General features: G+C 32.0%; 1 protein-coding gene and 1 long non-coding RNA gene across 4 annotated transcripts; both read right to left on the reverse strand.

Moving 5' to 3' along the window:
• Positions 1–945: 945 nt before the first annotated feature.
• On the reverse strand, positions 946–7,998 carry LOC120070916 (cysteine synthase-like). 3 transcript variants are annotated; one of them, XM_039022824.1, is made up of 12 exons: positions 7,761–7,991; positions 7,080–7,256; positions 6,904–6,978; positions 6,682–6,791; positions 6,387–6,444; positions 5,938–6,201; positions 5,720–5,857; positions 5,169–5,220; positions 2,821–2,900; positions 1,896–1,955; positions 1,711–1,791; positions 946–1,169 (listed from the first exon to the last, which is right to left on the reverse strand). In XM_039022824.1, the coding sequence occupies exons 3-12, from the start codon at positions 6,940–6,942 to the stop codon at positions 1,080–1,082; spliced, it is 972 nt and encodes a 323-aa protein (XP_038878752.1). In that variant the 5' UTR covers positions 6,943–6,978; positions 7,080–7,256; positions 7,761–7,991; the 3' UTR covers positions 946–1,079. The 3 variants fall into 3 exon arrangements, with proteins under 3 accessions (XP_038878752.1, XP_038878753.1, XP_038878751.1); XM_039022825.1 differs by lacking the exon at positions 5,720–5,857 and having other exon boundaries at positions 7,761–7,998; XM_039022823.1 differs by lacking the exon at positions 7,080–7,256 and having other exon boundaries at positions 1,080–1,169; positions 7,761–7,994.
• A 3,432-nt stretch (positions 7,999–11,430) lies between these two features.
• Positions 11,431–14,039, reverse strand: LOC120070917. The gene is made up of 2 exons (XR_005480070.1): positions 13,542–14,039; positions 11,431–11,608 (listed from the first exon to the last, which is right to left on the reverse strand). It is a non-coding gene; the product is annotated as an uncharacterized LOC120070917 (long non-coding RNA).
• Between the last annotated feature and the right edge of the window lie 4,718 nt (positions 14,040–18,757).

Raw genomic sequence — 18,757 nt, forward strand, 5'->3', positions numbered from 1 at the left:
CACTTTCCTTTTAGCTTTTATAGGAAATTTGATATATACGGTGGTGGTATGTATTCGTTTATTTGATATAAACAAGTTTTTTTATTTATTTATTTAGACTTATTGTATTATGATATATACATTGTGGTGTAAATAAAATTTATGAAGATTTATATACCGTGGTATATTTCATATATTAGTTTATACTATGATTTATGTTGAGTATTGAATCAATCTCTAATTTATAAATTGTTATATATTTCATATATTGGTTAAAACATTTTCAAGTACCTAACAAAATGTTTTAAGGTATATTTAAAATAATCATGAATACATCAAAATGTTCTAAGCTATATTTAAAATAACCATTAATTCGTAAAAAAAAAAAAAAAAAAAAAAAAAAAAAAAAATTGATATGTAAAAACTAACGTAAATAGAAAATAAAATTTCATTAAATGCATTTTTTTCGAATTGAAAAATATAAAAAAATTTAAAATAAATACATTTTCTCTCTCCAATTGACAAATGAGAAAAACTATATTAAATTTATTTAGGGTAAAATTGTCAAAAAAATAACACTAAAAGATCTTTTCGAGAAAATTAAATTTAAAGATATTTATAAAATATATGGTCAAAGATAGGCTTACGTAAAAATCTTTTTTCTTTTTAAATGACCCATTGTAATCAAATTTTATGTGTGCCTTGCGTTGCACAAAATTTAAGTGTTATGAAGACTTGTAAGATAATCAAAGAGTAATTGCAATGAGGAGCACTTTTAGAGTTAATAATTAAGTATATAACAATATTTTAATTGTAGCAAAATCTAGACTATTGTTGATAAATTTTATGATTGATACACTCCTATTAACTAGCAATAAGACTCTAAGAGCTAGATTTAGGATTTTCTATTAATGCAATTTTTTTTACATTGTGTTATATCTGCAAATACTTTAGGTTTAATTGATATATTTGCAATGGTCCCTAATGGTGGGTATTATTAAAATTACCACTTTTCTTCAACCAAACGTTATTGAAACTGCAAATTCAAAATCCCAAGAATGATTCGATATAAGAACGTGTGAAAATTTCAAATGGATCAACTATACATAAGTCATGTTTTCTACTTCATGCCTGATTGAATCAAAAAGCATCGTCGACAGATATCGCTCGCCAGAGCTTGGGAAGATGACCTAAAAATGGAGGATGAAAAAGAAAATCACCTCAAATATATGCTAGGATAGGTTTTCGATTTAAAAAACGCTTATTGTTTCTTAACTTACACAAAAGTAACAACTTAGTTTTGAACTTTAGTTGGTAACTATTTAGTTCTATAGTTAGAATTTTATAACAATTCAATTCCTTAGCTTTAAAATTTAATAATTTAGTTCATGTACTTTCACATTTATAATGATAAAAATTTTGTTAATATTTAATAGAATTTCTTACATATATTTCTATATGTAATAAACTAACTATGGACCAACTGTATTTATAAACTACAAAGACTAAAGTCGTTAGATGATAAAAATTACCGATTAATGTTAATAGAAATTTTTAAAGTAGGGATTAAATTGTTACAAATTTAAAAGTATAGAGACTAAGATGTTAAATCCTAAAGTTTAAGAACTATATTGCTACTTTTACGAAAGTTTAGGGACTATAAGTATTTTTTTTTTTTTTTTTAACCTATTCTCAAATCTTATTTGCAAATGAAGGTAAAATATGACTTACAACGATAAGTTTTCCTTCACTCTCTGGTCTCTTTGCAACCTTTAATGCAGCAGCTGCTGCTGCACCTGATGAAATTCCCACCTACAAAAGGAAAAAAAGAGTAAAAGCCAAAATTTAAAACGAAAAAAATGTCTGTATTTTCACAAAAATACATAAAATAAAGTCCTCATAGATTGAGTACATACAAGGAGGCCTTCCTTTAGTGCAAGAAGCTTTGCAGTTTCAATTGCTTCCTCACTTGAGACCTGAAAACAGCCAAATGCATTTCTATCTCAAAGAAATAAGGATCTTGTTGCCTACTTGTGATGCTATATTAGAAGAGCAAGTAGAAAAACAAAACCGTTTAAGACGTTTGAACTATTTTCTTACGAGAATACTTAAAATTGTAAATATACTTGGTACGACTATACTATCTATACATTTAAATCATTATATAATCTGCCCCACACGCGATATTAAATAAACACTTTGACAATAATTTTTTCCCCATATTGTCCTCCATGCCAATCTAAAGCGAATGGAAGGATATTCTACCAATCACAATTTCAGGGCAGACAAAACATGTCAAGTGTTACATTATTTGATATCAGTTGTGAAAGGGGTTGGAATCCGAGAATAGGTTAGTGGATAAGACATTTATTATCCCTCTAAAAGTCGATGGTTTAATTTCATATCTGACAATATGTTGAACTAACAAAAAAAAAGTTATTGTCGAGTGTTAACTTTATAAGTATTAAGAGTTAGTGAGAACGGCCATTGGGCACCAATGAATAGTATTAAAGTGGAAGTTACTTGCAACAACTTCACTCAGCGTGATCGGATTGACGTTGTGAGCAACTGAGGGCCAAACATATGGGGGGAGATGGAGAGACTGTTGATATATTCTGCTTCGAACAGTTGGTTTATAAATTTGAGAGAGTAACATCTCTTGAAAATTTTTCAATTGGTTAAGACATTATAGTCTTGATTGCGAATTAAAAAGAAAGCCCCATGTCATGAGCGAACTTTTGAATAGAAAGGAATATGGCAACACACAAAGAGTAATCTTAAAAGTACTGCATCATATCATTATTGAAAGAACTTCTTTGGACAAGCATGTTCAAGGCTGACCTGAATAACTTCATCATAGACTTTGACATCAAGAACAGGAGGGATGAAGCCAGCTCCAATTCCTTGAATGAGATGCTTACCTATAATCATAAAAATGATGGACTATAAACTTTTGTCACAAATCATGTGGTACCATAAATTAAAGTAGCAATTGCATATATGGCAATATAAAAAAAATTATAGCAAATCTAGCCCTACGTAAAACAATTTAGCAAGTGTGTCACAATTCAAACTTTTATCGATGTCTATCACTAATTAAAGCCTATCACTCATAAACATAGCGATGGTTGAGGTCTATTACTGATGAACTCTATCTCATAAACTTATCACTTACTAATGTTCATCAGTGATCTATATACATTTATTGAAGTATTCAATGATAAGTTTCTATCATAAATTGTTTGCATGCTTTTTTATTTTTTTTGTTATGGATATACATTATTAATAAAATAGAAAAACTCTATCAACTTCTGTTCTCTTCTATCTTTGATTATTTGTATGTTCATCTACTATTAAATCTATCATTCATATACCATACATTATAATTAAAAATGGCATTTCAATGACATATAAATTACTTTCTATTCATGTTTGTTTGCATGCCTACGTATTATAAGGTTTATCATTGATTTATCATATCAATAAATTAGAAAATATATAAATTTTGTTTTCAATAATTTTACTATTAATTATATAGTCAATAACTATCAATATTAACATTATTTAGAATTTATATTTTAATAACTATTTGCACGTTACGTTACTATTAAAATATATTGCTAATAACTATCAATAGAATAAAAAAATGTGTATATTCAACCTAATTTTCTACTAATGGTTGTTTGTATGCTTATTTGCTATTAATTCTACTGCCCACATACCATATCAATAGGATTAAAAATAGTACATCTATGATATTTGATCTTTTTTCTTTCTTTTAGTGGTTGTTTGCATGCTCAAATAACAATAAATTACTTATAGTAATGTGTCATTAATATACCATATATATATGTGTGTGGGGGTAGATATAGAAGTATCATTGTATCAATCATAGATGTCTATCAATAATAACATGAAATCGTTCTATCAGAAATAGACATAAAATAATATACCAAATATGAAAAAATGGTTGCCAAAAGACATAAAAAATAGTCTTATCATTATTAAAAAAACGATCATTTTAGCGGTCTATTGAAAATATACATAAAAATTATTCAACAAAATAGACATAAAAATGGTCAATAAGTGGTGGACATACGCTCTATCTGATTGACATAAATTTGTGTGACATGTGCAAATATGGCTACTAATTTTGTCATTGCCACCCATTACAATCATCCTAAAGAAAACTTACTAAGTAGATTATAAATAAAAGAAATAAGGGGAAAATACTAAGTCCATAGATTTTGAGAATTGTTTCTATTTGATCCCTCAGTTTCAAAATGTTACACTTTACCCACAAGTTTTGAGTTTAGCTTTTATTTGATCCATAGGTTTTAAGAAATTGTACTTTTATCCCTATGTTTTGCGTTTGGTTTCCATCTCGTCCCGAAGTTTTAAATTTTACACTTTTACCTTTGAGTTTTCACTAATACTCACTTTGGGTCCTTGTCGTGTCTTGCCATATCAGACACAGAAAAATTTTATAATAAAATAGTGGACATGACGGCTGGATTGGAGGGGCATTCAAGGTAAAAGCAATATTTTAAACTCTAATTTCTCAATCATCCAACATTGCCGGCAACTTTGGCTTCTTTTTCTTCCCCATTTCTGTTTTTTTTCCCCTGTTTAGCACACCTTCCGTTTTATCCTTCTTTTTTTTTCATTTATGTTATGTTCTTCTTCCCTTTTTATCTTCTTTTTTCCATTTCTGTTTTTCTTCCTTTTATTAAATCTTTTTTTTTTATACTTTTGTTTTTGTCTAACAATAGTTACATTTTTTTTATTTAAAATTAGGATGACGAAGTCTCTTCTAGACATACTGAAATTAATTAAAAAATTACTGCAGAAGATGAAATGAAAGTCTTGTGGCAATAAAACTGGGAGTGTAAGTTCTTGGGGAAGTTTCTTCTCTTGTGTTAATTTTCTATCACAAGTCCACAGTACTGTGATATTTTTTTTGAAAGGTATTGTAATTAAAGTGTGGGATGGGGGAATCGAACCTCAAACCTTGAGGTCAATAATATGAACACTATGCCAATTGAGCTATGCTCTAGAGCGTTGACCCACAGTACCGTGATATTTTAGTTCAATCAAACAATAAAATGTGAATCTGCAGAACATTTTCACAATCATTTCCAAAAAAAAATGGAACACCCAAAGAAAAGTAGTTTGGAATAAGAACTGACCAGGTTGTCCTCCACTTAGCACAGCACTCTCTGCTGGTTCCACTGCATAAACCTACAAATTTACAAAGGTTAATTGATGTCCAGGATTATCCATCAATGGCCCATTTGTTAATGTTCTTAGTTCTTGTTTCCAAATCAAGAAATAAGGAGAACAATATCAATGACCACCCTTAAGCCTTGTTTGATATCATTTACTTTCCAAAAAATGTGTTTGTTTTCTCACAATTCTTTACAATGATTTTCTTCTTTCAAGCATCAAATGACCTCCTCTAGGCTTAATTTGATAATTATTTGATTTTTGAAATTTGTGTTGGCTTTCCTACCAGTGTTTGTCAAGAAATATTAGCCAAATTTGAAACACTTACAACTTTTTAAAAATCAATTTTTTTTTTCAAAACTTGACTTGGATTTTAAAAGATAAAGTAGATAACAATATAAAGGAATTCTTAGGTAGTAGTATTTATAAGCTTAATTTTCAAAAATCAAAGGGCTATCAAACAAGGTCTTAGTGTCTCGTTTCTGTTTCTGAGGAGAAAAACTAACAAGGGGACCTTAATGTCTGGGTTCTGTTCCTTGAGAAAATTCCCCGCACCAGTTATCGTCCCCCCAGTTCCAATCCCCACAACCAAAGCATCGACTTTTCCTCCTGAGTCTTTCCATATCTCTGGCCCAGTGGTTTCATAATGAATCTAAAGAACAAAAATGGATGCAAAATGACTCAAAACAGAATTATATATCTTTTTGAGATCACAAACTAAACAAAACAAACCTTTGGATTAGATGGATTTTCAAATTGCTTCAGAAAATAGCTATTGGGTGTGACTTTCATTATCTCCTCAACCTTCTTTAGAAGCCCTTCAAGCCCTGCTGCAGGGTCTGTGATGTACAGCTCAGCTCCGAAAGCTCGAAGAAGAATTCGTCTTTCAAGACTATATGAAGCTGGCATAACTACAATAAGTTTGTAGCCCTTTAGTGCTGCAATGCTCGCTAGTGCAATGCCCGTGTTACCACTCGTAATCTCGATTAAGACAGTCTTTTTCCACAAAAGAAATATATGTACAAGACAGATCAGGTAGTAGATCAAATATATGACTTCAAGTTCAGCAATTTGGTTTACAAGGCATTCTAATTGCATCAAGCACAAAAATCAATTGCCAATTCAAGTGGTGGCCTAATTTCTTCAAAGAATAAAGAAAGAAATGAAGCATTTCTTACTACCTTTCCTGGTGTAATCAGGCCCTTATCCTCTGCATCTTGAATCATACTCTGCCCGATCCTACATTGAAAACTTGCACACTTCATATCTCAAAAACCCCTCATACTCTAATGCAAAATCACATTGATATTATTAGATTTCATTTGATAATGTTTTTGTTTTTGGTTCGCTGTGTTCTCAAAAATTAACCTTATGTTTTCTTTGTTTAAGCTTCTTGCCTATTCAAAAGCAGCAACGAAAATGGAAACTACAAACATTACGATATGTGAAAATTTTTATAACAAAAGGACTCTAAACCTGTCTTTAACGCTAGAACACGGCTCCATCATCTCTAGTTTAGCAGCGATATGAGCAAAACAACCATCAGCCACTTTACTTAGATATACCATTGGAGTATTACCTATTAACTGCAAGAATCCCAACCATACTCAAGATAAAGAGCATTGTCCAAGTGAGAAAAATTCAAGAACAAGAATGAAATTCGAAAATGAGTTAACCAACTCGTAGAAAGAGAATTACTTCAGTGATATCTTTCTTGATTCCTCCTTTCTCTTCCATGCTTTTAGTTTGCACTCCAAACGTTCAGCAAATCAACTAGTAAAAAGGGTTCAAAAAACAAAGAAGAAAGATATGTGGGACCATTCAAGCATCAACATTAATACATGGATACTTCTTTCTTCATATATAAATAGTACCTCAAATAACAAGGTCCAGCATTTAATAATCCAGATGTCAAGAACTAAATATTCCCTATGATCTGTAAAATAGCAGAACAAATAGCCACTGGGATGGGAGGATTTGAACTTCTGACCTCTTGGTTGACATATCAGGCCATAACTAGTAGAGTCATGCTCAGGTTGACATATTCATTTCTATTATCATGACATAGCCCATTAGTTTAGCTACATTCTCATGCATAATCTAACGAACAAGACAAGACAACTAAATACACTAATGAACAGACCAGGTCAACATACCATAATATCATTAACAAGAAAAACTAAACAGAAGCATAATCTGAAGTCCAGAAATGGGATTAAATTTTCTTTTTAAGTTGAAAGTGCAGAATAGATGAAACCCTCAAAATGCAGGGAGTAAAGTAATAAGCCAACCGAAAAAACATTGGCAGAATTAGTACAAAACAAAAAAAAATTTGACTAGAATCAGAGGAAGGAATGGATGAGATGATTTAAAAAAGAGATCCAATATCAAAGAGGTAAGAATTACCAGTGATTTTAAGCAGAAATTAACATAGAAAATGGAAAAAAAACAAAAAAAAACAAAACAATCCAACTTCAACTAAAAAACAACCACACAGTCATGAACATACAAAAAAGGGAAAGAATAACTTTCAAGAACTTCTGAAAGAAACAAACCTTTGTAAGCAACAAAACCCCACAAAAGTTTAGCTCAAAAAACCCTTCAGAAAGCTGATTTAAGGAGCTTTAGGGTTCCAAACCTTTGGGATCCATGGAGAAATGGAAGAGACTTTCAAAAGGGAAATGAAATGATAAATGTCTTTTTGCCTTTTTTTTGTTCCTTGCAATGTCCGAGAAATTGACAGGAAGCCGAGTGGGGCTTAATGATCTCATTGGTTTTGGCATTATCCATTTTTCTTTTGGTCCATCATCTATGTTATGCTAAAATTTTGCTTTTTATTTGAAGGAAGATTTCTTGAGAGTTGCTGAGAGTCACACACATTACAATAGCAATGTGAACTGAATATGAAGGGATTTCGCTACCAAAACTGTTTAATTATTTTGGCATTCATTTCATGTGATAGGAGCTTGTGTGGGCCATGTGGTAATCTTTAGTGTGATATTTTTGGGATTTTTACATAAAAACGGTTTAGGTCCGATATTAAAAAATGTCTAAATTTAAATTTTTTCAAGAAAGGCGTTTAATATTAATTTTAGATAAATTTATCATTTTTTATTATTTTTATTCTTGATTTTTATATATATTTCCCTATTTTCAAAATTTTCTTAATGATGGAGAGAATATTTATTTCATATGATTTTTTTTCATATTTTCAAATGGAGAGAGAAAATGCATTTATTTGTTGAAATTTTTTCCTTTATTTAATTTAATTGGAGAGAGAAAATACATTTAATGATTTTTTTTCATATTTTCATTGGTTTCACATTTTTTCTACAGATTTATGGTTATTTATGAAGAAAATCTCAACAGAGATCTCTATGAGCAGATGAAGTGGATCGTTCCAAATCCTATTCAGAATGAACACAAACATTTTATAAACTTAAACAGAAACAAACAAGTTATGCATAAACAGAAATTACAACATGCTACAAGAGGATACAAGGGATAGAGTATGCGTACATTTGAAGAACTATTCTTCAAGTATCTCTCGATCAGTTTCCAATGTGTCCAAAACAGCACTCAAACGCAACGATTAGAACACGACCTCCACGAACGTCTTGATGCACCTCGAACCCAATCGAGTCCAACTCGATCCACGAATAAATTTAGAACACCACCACAATAGTTATCTTGGTATTCTCGATGTGAGAATCCAAGAGTTGTGGGCTATGTATGATCTTGGATTGAGGAAGATAAGAGGTATACGATCGAGTAAGTGGGAGATGAAGACTGTCTATCGTATAGACGATGTACTCAATCGTTTAAAAGGCGGCAACCTATTGTATAGATTTTGCTTCTCGATCGTGTAGAGACGGTCAACGAGTAACTATCGTATAGTCAACTCTTAGTTCGATCGTGTATGCTCTCAACGCTATTGCTTAGTAAAAACACTTTTTACTTGATAGCCTTTTTTTTTAGATTAATCCAAAATGAATCAACTTCTAATTTTGGAAAACAATTTTTCTTTTATCTCATAGTTACCATAAAACTTCCAATAACCTCCTACTCAAAACGGTTATTAGAGAAAAAGAATTAATTATCATATAATTAATATATTATAAATAAATATGATAATCAATTTATCATATTATATTTATAACCTATACTTTAAACATTTCAGCATATAAAACATATAAATCATAGTTCTTTTTCTATTTTATGGTACTTAATATAAATTATATTTATATTAATTCTTCCAATTAATATATCTAATATATCACATCAATTATATCTCATATAATTGAATTTCCTCTTTTTAATTTGAACACTTCAAATCAACCCAAAATCTTATTCTTAACTTGAACTCATTAAGCTACCAAAGGACCCATGGACCTATAGCTTGAAACTCCAACGATACGTGAATAATTAACTAAACTCTTTAGTCACGAGATCTACCATCCGTTAACTGTTGGTCACTTTATTAAAGACTGACAACTGCACTTTTCGCACTACAGATATATTTATGTGTCCATATGACCAATCAACAGTGCGATAACTCTTCACAAATCACTCGTAAGTACAACCGGGCCAATTTACCATTTTGCCCCTATAGTTACGTCTAACTCCCTAAGTACCACTGATTTCTCTAATGAAAAATAAGTCATAGTCCTACTATGACTCTTATCTTCCAAAGAGAGAATGTGACCACTATGTTCAAGACCCAGAATCAGCCCTTAAGGGAGCAATTTATCTACTTACCCCTGCTTCGAGGAAGGAGTGAATTATGTCTTGTGTAGCTGAGTTCCCAACTTCCCAATCAGACGAATCCCCCAAAATGGCAGGCTTGTTAAGTTGGTAATCTGGCCACTCTCACTCTTACAAATCAAAAGACCGCCCTCGTAGGTAGGAGTTCCCAACTCACTCAGGATTAAGGTCATGTCACATATTGTCATTTTAGTGAAATGTAAGTCTCGATTATCAACGACATTATATAAAGAGACTAATTATCTTGTGGTTCGGTCTTATACAAACTTTTTGTATAGGACACCCCCGCTCGCATGTCTCCACATGAATGGTCAGGATCAAACCATTTGTAACACTTTACAACACTTGTAACATCTACAAAGCGGGTCGTATTCGTAATGTCACCAGGATAAGGTATCCCTCCTTTATCTTTATACTACAAACCATTTAGGTTATTACTTAAGGTATGATCCACTTGTATGTCTCACATACATGCTTAATTTACATGAAATAACCATGGATCTTAGTTTATTGGATATGAGTAAATGCTTATAAAATAACACTTATTTTATTAATAACAACGTGTGTACAAATGTTTACAAACTACGAGACCACCGGGAGAATTAGGATACTAATCCCAACAATTTAAAATAAACCTCGGAACATTTTGTTAGAAATTTGAAAATATTATAACCAATATATGAAATATACCACAATATATAAATTCAATACTCATAAACACCATATAATGTATTTATTATGGAGAGAGAAAATACATTTATTATGATTTTCCCCCATTTTTCAATTGTAGAGATAAAATGCATTTGATATATTTTTTCCACTTTAATTTGGAGAGAGAAAATGACATTTAATATGATTTTACTTTCCATTTGGTTTTTCATGTTGATTTTTGTTATTATGTAAAACATTTCATTATTTGTTCACTTGTACATGTAATATATTCCGTTGTTTATTTGTACATATCAATTTATTAGGTTTTTTTTTTTTTTTTTTTTTTTTTACAGATTAATGGTTATTTTAAATACCTTAGAAAGTTTTGTTAGNTTACAGATTAATGGTTATTTTAAATACCTTAGAAAGTTTTGTTAGGTATTTGAAAATATTCTAACTAATATATGAAATATACTACAGTTTATAAATTAGTGATTGACTTAATACTTGACACAAATCATAGTATAAACTAATATATGAAATATACTACAGTATATAAATCTTTATAAATTTCATCTACACCATAGTACATATATATATCATAATACAATAAGTCTAAATAAAAAAAAATGCACGTGTATATCAAATAAACGAATACATAGTATATATCAAATTTCCTACAAAAGCTAAAAAAAAGTATATATAGATATCACAATATATATTAAAAATAGGAAAAGATAAAGTCCATCTATATATAACCCTCCACCTTCATCTCTTCTTTAGACATAGCTGCCACGGATCTCTCTCCCCATCGTCATTGATCGAATTTTCTCGCCCCGTCGTGCCGTCGATCAAATTTGCTCAACTTATCATCGTCGACTCGCCCCACGCCGTTCGTGCCATCGATTTGTCCTAAGTTGTTCGTGTCACCTCGTACCGAGCCATCAATTCACCCCACGCCGTCGTCTACCACCTACAACTCACATCGCTAGAAGGAGAAAAAAAAAGGAGGGGGAAGGAGAAAAGAGAGGGAAGAGGAAGAAATGAGTGTGAATTATGGGGGAGAAAATATATGAAACATATCATTGGGGGAGAGAAAACATATGCATGGGGGAGAGAGAATATGCATGGGAGAGAGAGTATGCATGGAGGAGAGAGAAATACATAAATATATATATAACTAGGTGAGGACTAAATTGTAAATGCCACTGATATTAATGAAAATATGAAGGCCAATAGGTATTATTTTGTAAAAAATGAAATGTTCAAGACATTAACCTAATATGTGCCTATTCTTAAGGCCTTTTACGTAGAAATCCCTATATTATTTGCCTCCATTTTGGATGGTCTACTTACGCACGCCTCGATTAATCTCACGGGACAACCCGCCTTATTCTACAACATTTGAATGTCAAAGAAACTCGTGGAAAATCATGTAACAACCCGGCTCCCTAAGACTTAAACTAGGTCATTACTATAGACATGCATGCATACATTTCAAATCGACACTTTTCCATGGTTTGGTATTATCAAATAAATACTATAAAATTAATAGTTTTATTAAAAGTAAATAGATAAAATTTATTTAATAGGGTACCCTTAAACCATAAAACAAAACTAGAAGATTCTCTTAAAAAGTTTAAAAGCATAAATACCAAGACTTCAAGTTCAAACATCAAGATTATAAATTTTTAAAATATAAAATCTTGAAAACATGAGTGGAAGCATATGACTGGTCTCAGTGGCTCGATCACGGATTTCATTTGTCATTCGTCAGTGTGTTCTTACCTTTACTTGAAAAAGAAACATGAGAAAAAGCATCTATGTCCTCTAGATGTCATTCTCTAGTGAGACATGCATAAACCTCTACTTTCCATGTGATGGTCATCTAATGGATAAATGTACCCACTCTACCATAAGTTAGATGTACTTACAAACCTCTAGTGAAATCCTGAAGGAAACCACAAACCTTGGTGAAGTCCTGAAGGAAATCACAATATCCGGTGAAATCCCGAAGGAGATCATAACTTCTGGTTCGAAGGAAATACAAACTTATGATGAAATCCTGAAGGAGATCACCACCTCTGATGAATCCCAAAGGAAACAAAAATATCTGGTAGGTACATAACTACGAGTAGGGGGTAATTATCACTATCAAACATAACATGCATCATAAAACATAGTCCCACAAACATGCAATTAAATCATACACATACAACCTCTTTGCAAAACATATAAGAATGTAATTCATGCTCGTACTCACAACATGGTTTAGACATATTTAAAAATAAGCTTATTTATCCCCATGCATGTCGATGCTAACAATCTTAAAATCTTCAAATTATTCTTAAATTTTATCGCTTGGCACAAAGATGGTTCTACTAGTAAGATTACTTACCTCAAATTTCGTCACAAATTTTAATTCACATAATTAATCTTCTTAATACCTTTAGAAGACTTGAATCGATCCTATAACATAAATTACATATTTTAATTTAGCACCCATGACCTAAAATAATAAATCCAAAATCTAAACTTATTCTTTGGGATCTAAATTCAATTAAACAAATTAATCCAAATGTCCCCAATTTAACTTATCAAAGTTGTGGCTTTGTCCAAAATAAATTCCACAACTCAATTCAATTGACCAACCTGAATATAAATTAAACCCAAAATCAATAACTTATTTTTCCACCATTACTCTTAATCCAAAATATAACCAACCAACTACTCACCCAAAACTTACCAAACCTTAACAATTTTTTATCAAAAATTGGTCTCTTCCTTGATAAGCAATGTCCAAAATCTTCCAAATCTTGATTCTGAATGTCTAAATGGGTTTTAACCAAATTGGAACCAAACATTTTTCTTTATGGCATTCAAGAATCTCCAAGAAACCCAATTATTTAATTAAGTCTTACCCCAAAACCAAGATTCCGACGAAACCAGTGGCGGCGGCGACGAGAGTGTAGATCCGATCTTGACGGCGGTTGGAATCGAGCTACAATGTAGATATGACCAATTGGGTGTCGAGCAGAGGGTAGGGCTGGTCGCTGGTGATCGGTGTGGCTTCGTTTGCTGGAGTTAGAGGGGAAGTGGTGAACGATGAAAAACCGACACGACTGGGGCTGGGCCAACTTCGATCGGCAGTGCTTGGAGTCGGTGGCGAGGGAGAGAGATCAGGCGGAGACTTGGGCAACTAAAGCAGTGCAAAAACATAAAACAAAAAAGGCGAAGGGGTTCTGCACGAAGGAGAAGACAGAGAGATAGGGGAAATTTTTACAGATGACCCAATTTTTGGGTCCAAAATGCCAAATGACCCATTTTTAAAAAATAATGTTAGTTGACCCTTTACTTTCGTCATCACGGTATAAGATTACAAAAATGCCCCTCTAGTCTATATGATACCAAGTTCAAGAAAAGTCTATTTTGTTCTGAAAACTCCGTTTGGTTCTGAAAAACTCCGTTCTGGAAAACCTCATTCAATAAATCTCCGTTTAAAATGACAGTTCAAATGAAATTTAGATTTTAAAGAATTCACCCTTACATATTTTGCTGTATGTTAACGATTTTAAGTTGTAGACTGATTTCGTGAAAATTGCCAAATCAATCGTACAATGACAAACAATCACATCACAATGGAAGATAAATAGACAGTGAGAGCGAGATCCAAGTAGCGAGAGCGAGACGGTTATCAGGGAAAATTCTTATAATTTCATACCGTGATAACGTCAGTAGAAGGTCAATTGACAGTTTTTTTTTAAAAAAAATGGGTCATTTAACATTATAAGCCTACATATTAGATCATTGGCCTAAATTTCTCGAGATAGGGTTTCGCATGGGTTATGAGTGGGAAAGAGATAAATTGAATTTTATTTATTTTTCTTTTCTTAATTCCAACTAATATATATAAACACAAACCCTTTTCCTTCTACAAATCCAAAATCTTTTTGGGAAAATAATTCTAAATCAATTATCTCAATTCAATCTACTTAATATTAATTTCCCCAAATTACAAAATATTACATAAAAGTTTGGAATGTCACAAATTAATTCGGTAAGTAGCCACCATGGATTGAACCTTTGACCTCTTTGTCATTTATTAAAACTATGTTTCATTTTTACTATTAAGTCAACTTATGATGGTTTTTTTGTGTTTAGAAGTACAAAAATACTTTAATGCATCTCAAACCACCTAAATATCTAATTACAAGTTGACATGTAGTAATTGGGATGCATAGAAATAGATATCTTATAGACTGCATATTAGTATTGCCCTTAAAAATAGTTTTTAACTATCATTAATTGTGATTTGTTGCTTATAAAGTTACACGTGATTGAGGTTTATTTCCGATAGGCAGATGTCTATCAATGATAGTGTTTACATACTCTTTTACCATCTTTTTTTTTGTTAAAATAAGATTTTGGTCCCAATTCTTTAAAATTTGTTCAATTTTAGTTTTATATTTTCAAATTTACAGTTTTATTCCCTATAATTTTAATAAATCTTGAATTTTGTCCATGTTGCTTGTGTTTGTTTCATGTTTATTTTTTTTCAATTTTTTTAATTAGCATTTTCACTATAAATTTTGAAAACGTATTCACGAGATATATTTTATTACATGAAAATTATTGTTATTATTATTTAGCCAATTTTGATAAAAATAAACTTTGAGAAACTAAATTTAAGATTGATTAAAAGCGCATAGACAATAATTGAATGATTGAAAGTATATTAACTAAAATTTAACAAAACTCAAATTATACTAACCAAAATTAGTTTGGAAAAATATCTCTTGATGTCAAATTTTGGCCAAGAGAAAATACACCCGACTTCCACATGACATCAACAGTAAATTTGTAATTTAGGGAAGAGAGGACTTGCAAAACAAAGAAAAAGGGCTTTGATACCTAAGTTAATACCTAAGTTAGTAAGAATTGTAGAATGAGAGAAGAAACTAAAAGTTTAAGTTACTGCATAGGGAGTTAAATGATGTATTTATAGGCTTCTATCCTTCTCCTATTCCTTATTTGATTAGGGTTTTTCTTCGGACTATGGATTATGTAAGGACAGAGGCTGACCGGTCGATCTTCTTTCTTGGGCTGGTCCGTTGACATGTAGTAAAATTGTCTTTTCTTAAAAAAAAAAATTAAAACAATTTCTCCTTTGTGATTGAAAGGGATGCATAGAAACAGATACATTATAGATTGCACATTAGTATTGCCCTTAAAAATAGTCTTTATCTATCGTTAATTGTGATTTGTTACTTATAGAGTTACCCATGATTGAGGTTTATTTCCGATAGACATTGAAGTATATCAATGATACTGGTTTTTTTTTTTTAAAAAAAAAAAACTATCAATGATACTGTTTGCATACTCTTTTAGTATCATATATAATTTTTTTTTTTTTTTGTTAAAATAAGATTTTAGTCCCTATTCTTTAGAATCCACTTGTAATATTAACCCCCACTCCTAAGTTAGGGTTCGTGATTTTCTTGACTATTTTGTATGGGTTTTAATACTAAGAACCTATCTTGAAAGTATATTTTCCCTCTTCGGTTTCCTCAGAAAGGTTCCGAATACCCACAGCGGAAGATGTGAATGAAATGGAGTCACAGTTTACATTTTACGGAACCAAATAAATCAAAGGATGAAAAAAATGATGAACAAAATTCATCAAACGTGTTTTTACAACTGTGATTTACAGAGAAAAAAAGGAATCGAGAACATACCCTTGAAGATCACTATTTCCACACTTTCTCTCTACTGCAAAATCACGAATCGGTGGGATCATGATCAAAATTCTCCACTTCTCCCAAAAAGCAACATGACAACCTTTGCTTCTTGGACACGACTGGAGAAGTCATTTTTGGGGGAGAGACTATGCGTTTTTGGGATATGCGTGCTCCTTGGTTAGAACCACTAAGGGGTCCTAATGGTTTGGACTTGAGTAGACAAAAAATCTTCCTTGTTTTTCTCAACGAGAGAATCATAGGATAGAAGTAGGCTTCCTTGTGAGTTTAGTGAAGGAATTTTATGTTCTTAGTATGAGATTTTTTTTTCAAGAGCCAATGATGGAAGAGGATGATGAAGGTCTTTGTAAAATACAAATTTTCATGCTAACTCACAGCCAACATTCATTCTCATTCTTTCTTGCGCTTTTGAGAAATTTTTAGGGAATAACTCCCTTGACCAAAAATAACTCCCAGAAGTTATAATCATAATTTAAAATTCAAAAAATGAATTTAGTATATATATATATGTTGGAATTAGTGTCCTAATTCTTCCGAAGTCTTGTTGTTTGTAATGATACACATTGTTTTATGAACAAAATAACTGTTATTTCATTCTGGCATTTACTCATATCCAATAAACAAAGCTCCATGGTTATCTAATGTAAACTTAAACATGTATATGTGATAACAAATGGATCATGCCTTAAGTGATAACCTAAATAGGTCTGTAGTATAAGGATTAAGGTGGGATACCTGATCCTAGTGACACTACGGATACGACCCACTTTATAGAGGTTTGCAAGTATTGTAAACTACTACAAATGGTAGATTCTGACCATTCATGTGGAGACATGCGAGCGAAGGTGTCCTATACAAAGAGTTTGTATAAGATCAGACCACGAGATGACTAGACTCTGTATATAACGACATTGATACTAAAGACTTATGTTTCACCTAAACAACCATAGGTGACACGATCTCAATCTTGAGTGTTTTGAGAACTCCCGCCTTTGAGGGCGATCCTTTGATTAGTATGGGTGAGAGTGACTAGATTGCCAACTCAATATGCCTACCTTTTTGGGGACTTGTCTGATTTAGGAGCTGGAAACTCGATACACAAGATGGAATTCACTTCTTTCCCAAAGCAGGGATAAGCAGAGAGATTTCTCCCCTAAGGGTTGATTCGGGGCTTAAACATAATGACCACAACTTCTCTTTAGAAGAGAGGACTCAGTCATAGTAGGACTATGACTTATGTTCATTAGAGGATTCAGTGGTACTTAAGGAGTTAGATGTAACTACAGGGGCATAGCGTTATTGGCCGAGCTATACTTATGAGCGATCTGTGAAGGGTTGTCGCACTGTTGATTGGTTAAGATGGACACATAATATATCTGTGGTAAGGAGAGTCCAGCTGTCGGTCTTTAATGAAGTGCCTGACAGTTAATGGATGGTGAATCCCGTGACTAAAGAGTTTAGTCAGTTATTCACGTACCGTTGGAGCTTCGATCTACAAGTTCATAAGGTCCCCTTGGTAGCTCAATGGATTCAAGTTGAGGATCAATTCTTGGTGTTGATTTGAAATGTTCAAATTGACAAGAGGTAATTCGATTATATATGATATGATCGGTATAGTGTATGAGATACATCAAGTGGAGGATTAATATAAATAAGATTTACATTAAGTACTATGAAATAGAAAAAGAGCTATGGTTTGTATGTTTCATGAGATAAAATATTAAAACTATAGGTTATAAATATAGTATGATAAGTTAGTTATCATTTATATTTATAATAATATTAATGATTGGATAATTATCTCTTTTTCTTTAATAACCAATTAAGTGGGAGGTTATTGGTAGTTTCATGGTAACCGTGAGATAAAATGAAAAATGTTTTCCTAATTTTAGTAAGAAAAGAAAAGGCAAAGATTTAAGATTTCCAATCTCGAAAAAAATCTCACGGGAAATTGTCAAGTAAATTAGATTTATTAAGCGACAGCTTGAGTGAGCTAAATGATCGTGGAGTGTTAGTAGGCGACAGATACTCAGTTAAGCAATGAGCTAACCGATCACATAGTTTTTTTTAGATGATCACTTAGTTTTTCCTAAACAATAGGGCATCGACTTATACGATAGGTTCTTCCATCTCCCACTTGCTCAATCGTTTACATGATTGTGTTTCCTCTTGTTTTCTGACTCAAACCAAGTCCACACAGAGCACACCCTCTGGATTCTCACACCGAGAATACCAAGGTATCCTTCTTGGTGGTGTCATGCTCAACTCAACACTGTCAAGGTTCTGTGGAGGCTATTCATGTTGTTCGGGGTGTTCGAGACCTTGGCGATCACTTAGTTTGAGTGCGCGGTGTCCGTGCAGTGCAGCGGTCGTGTTGGATG

This window comes from Benincasa hispida, chromosome 2 (genome assembly GCF_009727055.1).
Source record: "Benincasa hispida cultivar B227 chromosome 2, ASM972705v1, whole genome shotgun sequence".
Classification (NCBI taxonomy): Eukaryota; Viridiplantae; Streptophyta; class Magnoliopsida; order Cucurbitales; family Cucurbitaceae; genus Benincasa; species Benincasa hispida.

Bases quoted from the DNA above. Each gene is read 5' to 3' on its own strand.
- LOC120070916 (XM_039022824.1), bottom strand. From the start codon at position 6,942: ATGGAAGAGAAAGGAGGAATCAAGAAAGATATCACTGAA. The intron at 6,792-6,903 runs GTAATTCTCTTT...GGATTCTTGCAG, and splicing joins TCAAGAAAGATATCACTGAA to TTAATAGGTAATACTCCAAT. The intron at 6,202-6,386 runs GTAGTAAGAAAT...TTGTGGAAAAAG, and splicing joins GCCTGATTACACCAGGAAAG to ACTGTCTTAATCGAGATTAC.